The sequence below is a fragment of the Berghia stephanieae genome, chromosome 12 (assembly GCF_034508935.2).
Source record: "Berghia stephanieae isolate SIO BIC M18660-M18661 chromosome 12, UCSD_Bste_1.3, whole genome shotgun sequence".
NCBI lineage: Eukaryota > Metazoa > Mollusca > Gastropoda > Nudibranchia > Aeolidiidae > Berghia > Berghia stephanieae.
The window spans coordinates 29,596,703-29,613,546 of NC_088371.1; the positions used below are offsets into that span (position 1 = coordinate 29,596,703).

Sequence of the window (16,844 nt, forward strand, 5' to 3'; positions counted from 1 at the left end):
GCGCGATGGGATTAACTACGAGAGCAGAAAGATACCATTCAAAGCATTAACTAAACGTTCCTTTACGAAGCCTCTCCATTTTCACTCTTTCGTTAGTATTTTCACGTCACAGGCTTCAGGCAGCCCCTACCATTTCCTACATTAAAAGCATTACAACTTATATTCTCGTTATCGCAGTCAAGTTGTCTGCATTGATTCATAGTCGAGGCCTTGGGTGACAATTCTAATTCTTTGCATCGCCATCCATTTTTGGGTTTTTTGTAGTTAGCTATGAATATTTTACCAGAATAAACAATGTTTAACTCTCTCCTTACCAGCCATTTTCAGGATTTTCCCCAAACTTCCCACCCAACTAACACAAAAATATATTTTTTATCACTCAAACGCAATAGCAGCAACGTTTTAGCCATACAGTTTCTTTTACAAAACAACACACTTCAATTTCTTTAAATTTTATGATGTACAAGAGAAATTTGAATAAGAAAAGTGTCAGTTGTAATGTAATGAACGTGACTATTTTCCTATGGTGTTGGTAAGGAGTGGGTTAAGTCATTAAGAACATTAACACAAAGCTACACCAATCTTTTGAAAGCTGTTTCTTTGTTCCAGTTTTCTTTTTTTTTTTTTTTTTTTTAAATATTTCTTTTTATAATACTTAAAAATTATGTTCTGTACAAGACTGAAACTCCAAACCGGGTTTATTTGAATGACATAGTAGTTCAATATTTGACATCATGGCCAAATAAAAGAATAAGAAAAATTTAATATGGAAAGGAAGAAAGAAAAGGAATAGAAGAAGAGGCATAACATTATTTGATTTTTAAAAAAAAACTTATTTCAGATAAATATATGACAAAAATTGAAGCTTCTCATTTTCAGGAAGGGTGGGGGGGGGGGGATTGTTTGTTTTTTTTTTTGTATTGTTTCGTTATTTTTGGGAGGTTTTTTTGGGTTTTTTTTAATAAAACGTCTTGATGACCTTATTTTAATTTTTTTTAAATTTGAATTCACACTCATGGCAGTTTAACCAATGTACAATAATTGAAGAAAAAAAACAAACAAAAAAAAATTTATAACCCAATGGATAAAATAGAATGGATAAGGCATTATTTTCATAATATTAGTTTTTCCTTATACATATAAAAACTAAAGCCCTATTGCCCACTATGCACCACTGCAACCAGACTGACATCCTCGTCTCAAATCTCAAATGTTGGATGGTTTAGTTACTAAAAGACTGCAGTCATAGCCAATAAAATTAGACTTAGAGATTAAGTCTGTTTTATTGAAGAGAAACAGAGAAGTCCTAGGGGAGTGACTAAAAATTTATATTCTGATTATGTTAATTTTCAAGCAACTTTCCTACATCTAGTGCACTCAAACCTATGTAATGCCCTTTTAAGGTTAAAAGTCACAAATACCCCACCCTTTAGGAGATTCTGGATCATACAATAAGTACAATAAGAATATTTTACACTGTAAAAAACATTTTATCACACAGCGACTAACAGCAACAACAAAAACAAAAACTACCAGCCAGTGCCGTGTTTTTACGTCGTTGAGGACGGCTTAAACTTTGGAAGCATCAGTCCAAACTTTGTTTCGATTCCATCAAACGTTGCCAGGGCCATGCGATAACCTCCTATATGGTCAGGGTTGCGTGAGATGATGCTGTCTAGATGGACTGATTGGGCCTCGGATCCCTCCGGTCGACTGGTAAAGAATAAAAACATTAATAAAAACATTAATAAAAACATTAATAATCTGCTTTGTCATAATATGTATGTACATATGACTTGTAAACATTTGAGTGTATTCCTCTAAGTGGGGACCTGTGCTTGGTCTGTTTGAGACTTTTAGGTGGTCTCAAACTAAGTACACTGATAGTGTGCTCTTGGAATCTTCTTCATATGTTTCCCATTTAATGCTTTTATTATTTTCGTTATTGGCTGAAGAAGATTTTGAGCCCAAAATGTTCCGTGTTTGTTTTTATTTTGTTTGTTTTTTCTAAGCTATTGTATTCATTTTTGTTTTCTTTTTGACATCCCACAGCTTCTAGCAGCTTTGTGTCACATCACTTTGTAACTAATACATATACTGAAGATTTACAGGGAAAATAATATATTCCATCTGACTCATTACCAGCAAGACTCCAGCCATGGCCTGGATGAAACCAGACGAATACATTCCAGAAAAAAGGACGCAGAGCCACATATTACGGTAAAAGACAAATGATGTATGGATAAAAGTTAAAAGAGAAATAGTAAAGCTGTTGACTGATATGGAATCGACCAGTACCAGAACTGCTATCAATCCCCAGCCTAGATAGGTGAGATTGTAATCTTGTTTGTTTGTTTTTGAGGGTTTTATGGCGCTTGCAACACATTAAGGTCATATCAGCGCCAGTAAAAAGGAAGAAATGGGATAGTAAAAAGTTATAGAATTATAATTAAAGTACCCAAGAAAAGGTAAGACAAAGGGGAATTGGTTCAAATAGGAAACAGATGTAGATTCCAAGAGCACACCATCAAAGTACTTAGTTTGAGATCACCTAAAAGTCTCATCCAGACACAAGCACATGTCCCCACTAAGAGGAATACACTCAAATGTTAACAAATCATATATAATATGTAAATAAAACATAATACAGTACGTAACAGAGAGATGATTTACAAGGGAAAAAATATCATCTCCCAAAACATTAACTATACATTCGACTGTTTCCCTCTCAGCCAAGGACTCCGACCAAGGTCAGGACAAAACCAAGCAATCTCACTCCAAGACAAAGACAGAAAGCAATTGGAAAACAAATAAGAGGGGATGGAAGACACAGAAAGTACCTCCCTGCCCACTATGGGAGAGATTGTAATCTTGTAAGCCTGGATTACATGTGGCCCTCAGGGAGATATTGTTATTATATGAGCTTGAGCTTGAGTTTTTATATAACGCAATATCCACCAAATGTCTCAAAAAGCTTTAAAAGGGCTTCCCAGCCAACAGCAACACTTAACTGATAAAATGAGATGTGATGCCTGTTAAGCGATATTACATTTTCTTTTTTTGGATAAAGACAATGATGTTAACGGCCAGGTACTTATTTTCCACCTGAGTACAGTGAGAGAATGTGAGTAAAGAACCTTTTCCAAGGACTCATCCATGTGCTGCTCAGGACTCAAACCCAGGACCATCCGATCCGAAGGCGAGTGTCATACCACTGGACCACATATACCAGGTAGCAAGTACTTTCCATTAAAACTCACCATTGAACAAACTAAATCAAGAAGATCTTCAAATCTTACCTGCCACCAAAGTCAACATAGAGGTAACGCTGTAACAATTCATAAGTCAACAGGGTGACTCCAAACTGGGGAGATGACCTAAATACACGGGCTAGGAGAGTGGAGGGGAGGGGGGGTGGATAGAAAAGGGTTGTTGAACAGTCAGAAATACTTAAAATAAACAACAAAAACAAAAACAAAAACAAACAAACAAACAAACAAAAAACAACAAAAAGAAATGGAAAACAAACCAAAAATTGATCAATTAGTTTAAATCCTAGTGCTTTTTCTGTTGTATTTTCAACAAAATTTCCAGATTAGGGTTTTTTTGTTTTTTTTTTAATCAGGGGAAATTTATTTGGGTTACAGCTGGCACTGTTGTTTGATTTTGCTCTTTGTTTTTAGAAGTTTTACAGCGGTTACACCATTCTACATAAAATTTATTTTATTTTAAAAATTGTACCGTTAGAGCTCAAGTTTTATAATTTTAAAAACCTTGAATTCAATTGTCAGTGTTTAAATAGCCCAAACATTGACCATATTTAGATTGCAAACAGCTGAATATAAGAAAAAAAAAAAACAGCTGAATATGAGGGGAAAAAAAACAGCTGAAAATGAGGGGGAAAAAACAGCTGAATATGAGGGGAAAAACAATAGCTGAATATGAGAAAATTGCTCTTTAAAATCCTAAAATTTAGATCCAAAATTGATAATAAAAACCATAGATTGAACAAAAATATAAAATTTTTAACATCTCTTTCACACAATTCATAAATTTTCACATTCATAAATTTTTTTTTTAAAAAACAAATTACCAGGAGCTCCCTTCCAGAAGGCAGCCAGGCCCTCCTCAGCAGCAATCTTTCTGGCACAGTCAATGACACCCGTGTAAGTTGTCTGGCCCGTTCGTGCCGCCACTTGCAGACGGGTTTTGATCACATCAGCTGGCGTGGGTAAAAAGGCTGCAGGCATTCCTGTTTGAAGGGGCAGGTGAAAGAAAAATAAGATTTGAGAAATGAGTTAATTGTTTGTTTGTTTTTAAGGGTTTTATAGCACTTGCAACACATTTAGGTCATATCAGCGCCAGTAAAAAGGATGAAAATTGGATAGTTAAAACATTCTAGATGAACAATTAAAAGGACTTGAGGAAAAAAGGAAGACAAAGGGGAATGGTACAAATAGGGAACAGATGTAGATTCCAAGAGCACACTATCAATGTATTTAGTTTGAGATTACCTAAATGTTTCACCCATGAGCATCTCTAATTCATTAATTAAAACTTATTGGAAATGAAGTTTGATGCCAGACGACAACTTTTACCTTCTAAAAAATTACGAATTTTAACATTTTCTATTAGGCTGGTCTGAATTAGCCTTCAAATTCATTTTTCTCTCCTAAAAATACTTGAGCTTTTATATAGAGCAATATCCACTTAACGTGCTCAAAGCACTTTACAAAGTGCGGCTATGTGGTCTTGTGGTATGACACTCACTTTCGGATCGGAAGGTCCTGGGTTGGAGCCTAGCTAGGTGCATAGTTGAGTCCTTGGAGAAGGCTCTTCACTCTCACCGTACTCAGGTGTAAAATGAGTACCTGGCCGTTAACAGCGTTGTCTCTGTCCGATAAAATTATAACAACGCCTAACAGGCGTATGTCCCGTCCTAAATGTTAAATGTTGCTGTTGGCCAGGGACCCCTTGTAAAGCGCTTTGAGCACATTTAGTGGATATTGCGCTATATAAAAGCTCAATTTCAAAATAAAAATTTTTCCAAAAGGGCCTCTGACCCACAACAACACGTAATATGGAGAACGAGATATTGATGCCTGTTAGGCCATATCACAAATTTTGTTTACGACAGAAACAACTCTATGGGAAGCCAGGTACTCATTTTACACCTGAGTACGGTGAGAGAATGTTCCAAGGACTGAACTATGCGCCGAGCGAGGCTCAAACCGAGGACCTTCCGATCCGAAAGCGAGTTTCATCAAGCTAGATCACATAGCCGCACACTAAAAATAACAGATTGTTGCATCGAGTCACATGGTAGGAAACAAACAAAAAAAAAAAATGAAAATTAATGATGAGGCCGTTATTTCCAAAAGACACCAGTCTTAAAAACAGCCTGTTATCACAGCATCCAATCTTTATTTCACATACCGGCCAAAAAAAGTTTTAAAAAGTTGTCCTTCAGAGCTGGAGCTGGCCAATGGAGCTGGAGTTTATCCCAGTTTCTTAGAGTGACGGACAATAGCAATTGCTTGCTACCCTTTGGATGGGACGCTAGTCTATCACAAAGTACTTTCCGCTAGATCTAATAGACTCAGCTACCCACTCACTGCTGGGTAGACGGGGGGGACCAGAAAAAAAATCTCGACTGCACCCGGGATCGATCTCTGTCCCCTTTGCGTGTGAAGCAAGTGCTCTATCAACTGAGCTATCGGGACCCCCACATACCGGCCAAGGTGGCGGCCACAAGAAGTGAGCCTGGAGAGTTGTAGCCGTTCTCATCCGAGAGCCATTTCTTGTTGTGGGCGTAGAAAGGGAAGTAAATGGCACTGAATGGGATGTCTCTCAGGAAACAAGCCTTGGCTCCCTGGAGTTGGAAACAATGGGAGATAATCATTGTGTGATGAAATCATCAAATCATAACGACACAGTTTAAAATTAGATTCTAGACAATTGAATTCCACTTGTGTGTGTGTGTGTGCGTGTGTGTGTGTGTGTGTTAGTGATGGGTCATTTCATAAAATAGAACTTATCCCTCATTCTTTAAAAAAAAATTGAGCTTTTATATAGCGCAAAATCCACTAAATGTGCTCAAATTACTTTACAAGAGGTCCATGCCCAACAGCAACATTTAACATTAAGAACAAGGCAAAGACAAGAACTTAACCCTCTTTCTCAGTATGGAAGTCGTCCTTCAGAGCTGCCCCATGGAACCAGAGTTTATCCCAGTTTCTATTGCATGAAACTGACGATAGTAATTGCTTGCTGCCCTCTGGATAGGATGCAGAATACTTTCCACCAGATTTACCAGACCAAGGTACCCAATCACTGCTAGGTGGACAGGGAGCTCAGGGGAAAAAATCTCGACTTCACCCAGGATCAATTTCAATCTCTTCAAGTGTGAAGCGAGTGCTCTACCAACTGATGTTTGTTTGTTTTTAAGGGTTTTATGGCGCTTGCAACACATTTAGGTCATATCAGCGCCAGTAAAAGGAAGAAAAATGGGATAGTCAAAAAGTTTTAGAATTACAATTAAAGCACCCAAGAAAAAGTAAGTCAAAGGGGAACTGGTTCAAATAGGGAACAGATGTAGATTCCAAGAGCATACTATCAGTGTACTTAGTTTGAGATCACTAAATGGCTCATCCAGACACAAGCACAGGTCCCGCCAAGTGGAACACAATCAAATGTTTACAAATCATAATATGTAAAAGGAAAATAATATAGTGCACAGCAGAGAGATGATTTACAAGGAAAAAAATATCATCTCCCAAAACTATCTTTACATTTGACTGTTTCCCTCCCAGCCAGTTTGTTTGTTTTTAAAGTTTGTACGGCACTTGCAACACATTTAGGTTATATCAGCGCCAGTGAAAAGGAAGAAAATGGGATAGTAAAAAAATCTATAATTACAATTAAAGCACCCAAGAAAAAGTAAAACATAGGGAAATTGGGAATAAATAGGGATCAGACGTAGATTCCAAGAGCATACCACCAATGTACTTAGTTTGAGATCACCTATAAGTCTCATCCGGACACAAGCACAAAATCCAACAAAAAGGAATACACTCAGATGCTTACATTCTACATTCAAAATATCAAACATAATAATACATAACAGAGAGATGATTTACAAGGAAAAAAATATCATCTCCCAAAACAATAACAATGTATTCGACTGTTTCCCTCCCAACTAGGAGTCCGGCCAGGGCCAGGACAAAACCAAGTAATCACATTCCAAGACAAAGACAGAAAGCATGTTGGAAAACAGATAAAGGGGGGTAGAAGACATAACAGGTGCCTCCCTGCCCACTATGGCACGTAGGAACCCCACCCATCCTCCCAGCCAGGGCCAGGACAAAACCAAGTAATCGCATTCCAAGACAAAGACAGAAGGCAAGTTGGAAAACAGATAACGGGATGGGAGGTCACGAACCCCATCCAGCTCTAGCTATTGGGATCCCCTTTCTCAGTATGGGATAGTTCTATTTAATCTCCTTTTTGTTTTTTTTTAAACTCACCCGGAAGTATGTTCAGAGTTGTATTAACTCACTCAATCCTAGAGATTTTTGCTACTTTTCGAAATTGAAAAAAATGTGTTAAAAATGAGCATGTGCATAGATAGTTTTATTCAACTATCATTAAAATGCAAAAACTAAAAATATTAGCTTTGATACTATGCCTATAATTTATCTCAGAAAAATTTAATAAGTAGGCATGGGGTAAAAGTAACCCGGGTAAACTATGGATATAGTCAGTGTTATCGTTGAGTGAGTTAATAAACCAAGTCTCCTGTCACCTTGACTCAAGAAAAAAAATTGTTAATCTAGCAATGTGGTAGATCCCGTGTGCAGTCGAGATTTTTTTTCTGACTCCCCTGTCCACCCAGCAGTGAATGGGTAGCTGAGTCTGTTAGATTTTGGTGGACAGTACTTTGCGATAGACTAGCACCCTATCCAAAGGATAGCAAGCAATTGCTATTGTCTGTTTCACGCTACAGAAACTGGGATAAACTCCGGCTCCATGGGCCGAATTGCTTGAAGGACTACTAGAACGTCAATTTGGTTCCTACGACCTTTAGAACTGTCAAAGTGACAAATTAGGGAGGAGCAGCTACTGTACAAGATAAATGTCTGAAAAGGTGTGGATGAAAGAGTGCCAGACAAAAAAAAACTAGTCCGTCAGTGCCATTCGGCCCATGGAGCCAGAGTTTATCCCAGATTCTATAGCAATAGGACGTTAGTCTATCGCAAAGTACTTTCCACCAGATCTAACAGACCCAGCTACCCAATCACTGCTGGGTGGACAAGGGGGGTCAGAAAAAAATCTCAACTGCATCCAGGATCGATCTTGTTCCCTTTGATTGTGAAGCGAGTACCCTATCAACTGAGCTATCGGGACCTCTGTGCCAGACAAAGCAGAAAGAAAAATACAAGAAAAAAAAATCATCCTGGCTTGACTGAAAAAATCCATCTTTTCAAAACATGTCTTTGAAATGATTTTGTTTTTAGAGTTATTTTTTGTTTTGTTTTGTGCATATCTAGTATATACTTAATTCCCATGAATTTGAGTGTAAAAATCCAAGTTGTGTGTTGGTTAGGTAATTTGTTTGTTTTGTTTTTAAGGGTCTTAAGGCGCTTGCAACACATTTAGGTTATATTAGTGCCAGTAAAAAGGAAGAAAATGGGATAGTAAAAAGTTCTAGAATAACAATTAAAGCTCCCAAGAAAAAGCAAGACAAAGGGGAACTGGGAACAAATAGGGATCAGATGTAGATTCCAAGAGCATACCACCAATGTACTTAGTTTGAGATCACCTATAAGTCTCATCCGGACACAAGCACAAAATCCAACAGAGAGGAATACACTCAAATGCTTACATTATACACTAAAAATAACAAATATAATAATACATAACAGAGAGATGATTTACAAGGAAAAAAATATCATCTCCCAAAACAATAACTATGCATTTGACTGTTTCCCTCCCAGCCAAGACTGCCCGCTATGGGAGGTTTGGTTAGGTAAAGCAATTTCTGGAAAAGTCATGAAAATGGTCAGTAAGGAGAGAGTTAACTTGAACGCCATCAACAAAAATCAACCAAAAATATAACACTCATTTAAAAGAAAGTAAATAAAATAGGAAATTAAATGGCAGGCTTACCTTGTAAAGACCCATGAATCCCAAATCCTTGATGACGGTGATAGCACTGACCCTTGTGGTACTGGCAATCTCCCCAGCCACCTGCAATCTGATCTTGACAATCTCCAGAGGGTTGGTGAAGACAACCTGGGAGGCTCCAGCCTGCCATGGAATAAAATAAACATTTCTATGGCATGGAAAGATATAATTATTATTATCAAATTATTGTGATACTAGGCTGCTAGAAGCTGTGGACTGTATAAAGTAATAAACAAACATGAATATAACAGCTTCAAAAAAGAACAAAATACCAAACACGGAACATTTCAGGCTCAAAACCCTTCTTCAGCCAAAAACAGCAAAGATTTTTCTAAAAGAGAAGACCTACCAATTATCTCTGTTGTCTATCTGGAATTTAATAATGTATTTATGTCTTTATTGTTTTTGGCTGAAGAAAGGTTTTGAGCCCGAAACGTTCCGTGTTTGGCATTTTGTTCTTTTTTGAAGCTGCTATATTCATTTTTGTTTATTATTATTGGCAACCTGATCTAATCAGGTGGATCTAAGTGACAGCTTACAAAATTGTCAGAAAATTTTTCACAGAACATATGACGTCTATGCTCTAAATCAATTGCTACTTACTTCCTGATGTTGAGTAATTTTGGAAATATACAGGGTGTCCATAAAGTCTTTCACTGATTTCAAAGACATTATTCTAAAGCCATAAAAGATATTTGCATCTGGTTTTCACCATCTTATAAAGAAAAGCCACACATTTATGCCTATGAGTCATCAACCTTTATTATTACATCACCAAAGTTAGCAAAATGAACATAACCTTAAAATGCCTTATTGTTCTCGCCGTCTATTTCGGAATCACAACAGCGCGACAAAATTTTCTTTGTGTAATGTGATTGCATGAAACAAAATCGACATCAGTAGCTCAACGTTTCATAGCCCAGTTTGGCAGACCATTACAGGACATGAAAACGATTCTAAAAGTTACAAAAACAAACACAGAAACGGGTATTTTAAATTTTCTGAAAAAAAAAAAAAAAAGAGAATATTTGTTGTTGGCAGATGCACAAAAGAGTCATAGACCCATTTTACTTTACTGTGAAACAATTGCCGTAAATGTCTAGACTTTTATGATGGAACCCATTTTCGTGAATATCGGCCATAGATCATTTTTCAGTAAAACGGGTGTTCCTCCACCTTTGAGAAAAGCCATTCAAGAATTTCTAAACGACACATTTCCAGACAGATGGACTGGGCCAGATGGGCTCGATTGCCAAGCAGCCTGGGTCATTTCAACATTTCACGGTATGACTTTTTCGTAAAGGGATACATCAGAGACATTGTTTATTCAGCTCCCATTCTAGGTGTTGGCATGCTTAATATGAAACAAAAGAGCTGTTATTGATTCTATTACACCACAAAAGCTGCTAAACACACGGAAAGAACTCAAATAGGTAGAATTTGATCGTAGGCAGCCATGGGCACAATATTGAGGCAAATTGAGTAAAAGATATTGGTAAACAAAATGTAAAGACACGTGCGGCTATGTGGTCTTGTGGTATGACACTCGTTTTTGGATCGGAAGGTCCTGGGTTCGAGCCTCGCTCTGTGCATAGTTGAGTCTTTGGAAAAGGCTCTTTAATCATCTTCTCTAACCATACTTAAGTGTAAAATAAGTGGCTGGCCATCAACAGTGTTGTCTCTGTCGCGGAAAAAAAAATTGTAATATCGTCGAACAGGTTTCATATCTCATTCTACATGTTTCGTGTTGCTGTTGGTCAGGGACCCTTTGTTAAGCACTTTGAGCACATTTAGTGAATATTGCACTATATAAAAGCTTTTTTTTAAAGCATTTATGTATTCATAGGTCCATGTTTAAAGTATATTGGCAGTAACGTCTTTCTGATAAAGATGTTATTAAACAGGGAAAGATTTTATGGACACCCTGTAGAATTTTTGTAAAAAGTTTGTGTGGGTGAAAAATTTCCAATGACAGAAAATATCAGTTAACTCAAAACTCAATGGGTCTTATGGCTCGACTATATATATATATTTTTTTATTTCAGTTTTGAGTCTGTTTTGACTTTAGTTAATTTTTGTGGGGGGGTTTTTTTTTTTGTTGCTCTGCTATGGAGTAACAATTGAATATTTCCCTTTCTTTTGAAACTGCTAAAAACTCACACATCCACCAGCCAAACACTCCGCCCACAACGGAAGAGATCCGTCCTTCTTCTTGAGTTTGTCCCTGACAAAGTCGTTGGTGGTTAATTTGATAGCCTTTTCAGGTGCCACACCCACCAGTTGAGGAGCCAGACCTCTGTACAGACCGAGCACACCCTCGTGACGAATCACCTTTAAGAAGAGTGAGAAGAGATAACCTTTAAATTACCCTTATCTGGCAAGGGCAAGGGTTGATTTTACCATAAATTTACATTACAGTTACTGATGAGAATAATTTGACCTTTGTCGGGCAGGGGTTCACTTTTCCATAACATATAACTTTTATTTACCCTTGTCTAGACCTGTAAATGAGCTCTATAAAAATTGACTGAAACTCTTCGACAAACTGAAGATTCAATTATTTTTTTAAAAATAAGGGCATCATTGGAGAGCAGAGTGATAAATAAAATATATTAAAATAGTGGGTGTTATTTCTTACTGGAAGTATGACTGCCATAATTTGATGTAGAAAGAATGCTAAATAAGCATGTCATTCATATAGGTAAAGATGACTTCATCAAAATCATATTCCTGCCTCTGGAATTTTTTTGACATAGTCAGAAAAATAATCACCATTATCATCTTTAACTTCTAGTGACATGACCAATTGAATTTATTCCTCACATCTTTATAGATGCTCGACAAGTCTGAACTGCGATCCACGAACAGCTCAGCCATTATGAGAACATTAGAATAATGTAGCAATGAGCAAACAGAATAATGTAGCAATGAGCAAACTTGATTATCAATCAGTAAATGACAGAAGAAAAAAAACTTAAATAAATATGACTTCAGGCCAATACACTGAATTATTAAGTAGAAGTGAATTATCAAGAAGAAACTTCAGCAGGCGTAGCGGAAAAATTCAAAGAATCGAAATGAAGGTAAATCGCCACAAAACAGCAAGCTCGCTTGGGCTTGAGCAAAACAATGGCAGAAAACGTCCTGATTTGCACGGGAATTAATTAAGCTACTTACCATTGTTCCTTATAATCAGGTACTCAATCAGTGAAGAAACGGTCAACCAGTTTGTTTACAACGTGAGGCAATCGAAATGTGCTTGTAGCAATCTATCCTAACTTTCGATTTGAAGGTGTCTACATAACGGACTTCCGGCATTCGCAATTTACTTTATCATAGTTTTGAGACTCGCCAGGTAAATGTGGTCAATTTTGGCTAAGATGAAACAGTGAAATTTATCGCTCTGTGGCTCAGTTAAAATTGGCTACAGTTGGGATCACGACGGGTTTAGAAAGTGAAAAAATAATTTAACGAAGGATGTGTGAAAATACCCAGGGAAGTGTTCAGACGCGCCTTTTATAAAAAGCGTCGCTTAGTCTTGGCAATATATACATCGTTAATATAAACGGTCCCCATGAGCTATGCGTAGTGCTGTGGAACACTCCTAATTACTTTACGGTCATGGACTACGATTTGTGAATTCTTTCTTTTTTTATTGATTTATTTCTTTCTTTCCTTTTTTTAAATATTTGAATTTGACAAATTGACTGATTTCAGTTAATTGACTGAGAATTTACAGGTCTACCTTGTCAGGAAATGGTTGATAACTTTACATTACAGTTACTAATTAGAGTGGTGAGATAAGATTTACACACTTACTTTTTTCCATTCACCAGCTGATTGGGAAGTATACAGAGGTTTTCAAAATACTGAATTCCTTAAATATAATATGAGAAACTGGCAACATTGATTAGGGCTGATATTCCCTTCCCTCTTCATAGCGGCCAGTCAATTTTTCAAAGAGCTAAAACAGGACACCCTAATGCATAACACTGTCATGACCTAATATAACTGTATAATTGGACTATTTTGGGACCATATTGGGAAATTTGTCTCAGGGCCTATTCCAGGAAAAGGCTGGAATAACCCAGGTGTCAGGTGACTTGCTCAAGGTCACACAGCGCAGCGGTGGGTGATCGAACTTGGTACCTTTGGGGTATGAAGCAAAGACCGTAACGCTGAGCCACACTTCCCCCTATATAATATAATCTAGATTTAGATGGTTTTTTCTTTTACTTGTTTTAATTTTTAGTCAAAAAAGCACAATCCTGGGATGAGCAGGATACATATAAATAATACAATTAACTCTCTCCTTACCTATCAATTTCAGTATTTTCCCAAAATGGCAGACTTACCCAGCAGAAAAATTGATTTTTTAAATTCAAACAAGCTCTCTACAAAACAACTGTATGTTCTTATTAATTAAACAAAGATCATTCTTCAAATATATGTGATATACAAAATAAATCTGAATAAGAAAATTGTATATTGTGTCATAACAAATGTGACCAGGTCTGTAAATGGTTGGTGAAAAAATTGTCAACTTTTTGAACACGCGAAAATAGACAGAACAGGACAAAAATATGGACACAACACAGACATGACACGTCAATTAATTGACTAGTCAAATCATGTCACTTTCCCCTACTTATTTATAACGAGGTCCTTATTTTATGGCACATGGTACCAAAAAAAAAAATCCCAATTATTTGAGGGCCCAGGTCTGAGTTAGTTGTAAAATGAAAGGAATAGAACAATTCCTACCCTTTTGAAGGATGTGTATCTTCGCTCCTGTTTGTGTTAAATGTTTACGCTAATTCTTTCGTTTATTTGGATTAATTCTTGAAGAAGAAGAAGAAGAAGAGGAAGAAGAAGAAGAAGAAGAAGAAGAAGAAGAAGAAGAAGAGAAGAAGAAAAAGAGAAGAAGAAAAGAAAGAAAAAGAAAAAAGAAAAAGAAAGAAGAAAAGAAGAAGAAAAGAAGAAGAAGAAAAGAAGAAGAAGAAAGAAGAAGAAGAAGAAGAAGAAGAAGAAGAAGAAGAAGAAGAAGAAGAAGAAGAAGAAGAAGAAGAAGAAGAAGAAGAAGAAGAAGAAGAAAGAAAAGAAGAAGAAGAGAGAACGAAGAAGAAGAAGAAGAGAAGAAGAGAAGAGTAGAGAGCGATAGATTCGAAGAAGAATAAACGAAGAAGAAGAAAAAAAAAAATATATTGAAGACATCGGACGAGAAAAAATAAAATATAGAGAGAAAACGATATGAGAACGGGAGAATGAAGAGTGTGTCCCGGAGATATGAATGTGTGTCGGTATCAAAATAGAGAGAAACCCTCCGGTCCGGTTCGACACACTTCTGTGTGTGCGTTATTTACTGACTAGGTGTGTGTGTGTGTGTGTGTGAAGACGACTCGCGCGAACGTTGCGACCTCTCTCTCGCTGGCTGTGGCACAGTAGCCAGGCAGTGAATACATCCACGGCTAGCAGAGCGTGTAGGTGGCATGATAATATTATAGCTTTTGTTTTTGTTTTTTTTGTCTTTGATGCGACAAATAAAAATTTTTTTTTTTTTTTTTTAAGTCGGCATTTGAAACGGAATAAAATCTATTTTTTTCGAGGAACGAAATTTTCTTTTTCATTGGTTCTGTTCTTTGACGTTACGAATTTTATTTTTACTATTATTTTTTTTTAGCACTTATAGAGCAAAATCGTACTGTCGGAAATCCGACAATAGACGGAGGATTTACAGGCCTGTGTGACGATTTTGCTGCAGGTGGTAAGGAGAGGGTTAATAAAAAAAGACTTTTTAAAAATTTATCTTCAGATCGGGACAGTCCCAGAACAGTTGGCAACTACGGCTCTTACTCTTACCTTTTTGAAACAATCCCAGCTGTTTTTGTACATGAGTTCACCCACAAACGAGGAACTCCTCTGATTCTGCATCCTGGTCTTGACAAGATCAATGGGATACACGGCCGTGGCTCCCGTTGCTGGAAATGAAAACGATCAATGATGTATAAAATGGTCAGTTCTGTTCAGCTTAGTTCATGAGTCTATTTTAGGGCTCTGGCCAATGATCATAACATCTCTTTGTTTGTTTGTTTGTTTGTTTATTTATAAGTTTTCAACGGCACTTACAACATACTTAGGCCATATTAGCGCCAGTAAAAAGGAAGAAAATGGGATAGTAAAAAGTTCTAGAATTATAATTAAAGCAGCCAAAATCAAGCAAGACAAAGGGGAATTGGTTCAAATAGGTAGATTTCAAGAGCACACTATCAAAGTACTTAGTTTGAGATCACCTTAAAGTCTCATCCAGCCATAAACACAGGACCCCAATAAGAGGAATATACTCAAATGTTTACAAATTATATATAATATGTAAACAAAACATAATACAGTGCATAACAGAGAGATGATTTACAAGGGAAAAAAATATATACCAAAACTAACTATATATTTGACTGTTTCCCTCCCAGAGAGGGTATCCGGCCAAAGCCAGGACAAAACCAAGTAATCTCATTCCAAGACAAAGACAGAAAGCAAGTTGGAAAACAGATATAGAGGTGTAGAAGACACGGTATGTATCTCCCTGCCCACTATGGGAGGTCAGGAACCCCACCCAATGGCCAATGATCGTCCAAAACATTATATCTTAATAATAATGAATAAGAGAACAACTGTTATTTGGTTAAAATCCTACACAGGTACCATATTGGCAGCATCGAACTCTAACCAGGAAAGGAAATGCCGACCAAAAGAAAACAGACACAAAGAGAAAAAATTATTACCATGATCCTTATCACCAAATCTAATTGTTATAAAAATGCACTAATAATTACAGATAGAATAACCATGGTTTCTTTTGGACAATTTTAAGGACATAAGGAATTTTGCATATTTTAAAACTCCATCCTATGTTCAATTTGTCTGTTTTATTTTTAGGTGTTTTAAAGTGGTTGTGAAACACTTTTGGGTCATTTCAGAGCCAGTAAAAAGGGATAAGATAGGGGAAAATTAATCTGGATCTCACCTGCCTCAGAGAGCTAACCCAAATGAATCAGTTCATTTTGGAAAAAAAAAATATCCAATTTTGAATAAAAGAAAACTGTGTAAATCCAAAAATGCATTTTTTTTTCACCTCTATTCTTCCACTGCCAAATTATTTTTTTTAAATAAGGAAACTTGCTGGGGGTCTGGAGGTTGTTATTGCCCCCAGCAGAGTCCTGGTGGGGGTTCCTGAAGAATTTGAAAGTAATGCTTTTGAGAGGGTAAATTGTTCCACATATCTGGATACATAAATATTCATAGTTAATCAAAAAACCTATATATAACATACGTATATGTCCTAACAAAAATTTTAATGTATTCTGTATGACTTCAAGTATTTGCCGGAATACATTATATAAACTTTCAGCAGAAAAAAAATTGTACATTTCTCACGTCGCATTTTTTCACTTTATCATCTCACAAATCAGGGAAAATCCAAAACAAAATTGTGTGTTGGGGCAGTGAATAATTGGCAGAAAGTACAGATTTCCGTAAAAATACGGACGGTTGGAAGCACTGCACCTTTATTGATGTGAATTGGAACATACATACTATCAGATACAAATTCAAGGGGAAATTTCACAGAGACCGCAAACATCATGACTTAAAGAAAGACAAGA

The 16,844-nt window shown here is 36.7% G+C and overlaps 1 protein-coding gene across 3 annotated transcripts in view; it reads right to left on the reverse strand.

The window, feature by feature from the left end:
• Positions 1-902: 902 nt before the first annotated feature.
• Positions 903-16,844, reverse strand: part of LOC144957740 (electrogenic aspartate/glutamate antiporter SLC25A13, mitochondrial-like) — a 58,999-nt gene continuing 43,057 nt past the window's right edge. For all 3 annotated transcript variants that reach the window (XM_078889134.1, XM_078889136.1, XM_078889135.1), the window contains 7 exons: positions 15,046-15,164; positions 11,347-11,517; positions 9,169-9,309; positions 5,734-5,872; positions 4,094-4,252; positions 3,300-3,390; positions 903-1,713 (listed from right to left, as the gene is read on the reverse strand). In XM_078889134.1, the coding sequence (XP_078745260.1) occupies positions 1,551-1,713; positions 3,300-3,390; positions 4,094-4,252; positions 5,734-5,872; positions 9,169-9,309; positions 11,347-11,517; positions 15,046-15,164 (983 nt within the window). In that variant the 3' untranslated portion in view covers positions 903-1,550. The remainder of the gene's footprint in view (positions 1,714-3,299; positions 3,391-4,093; positions 4,253-5,733; positions 5,873-9,168; positions 9,310-11,346; positions 11,518-15,045; positions 15,165-16,844) is intronic.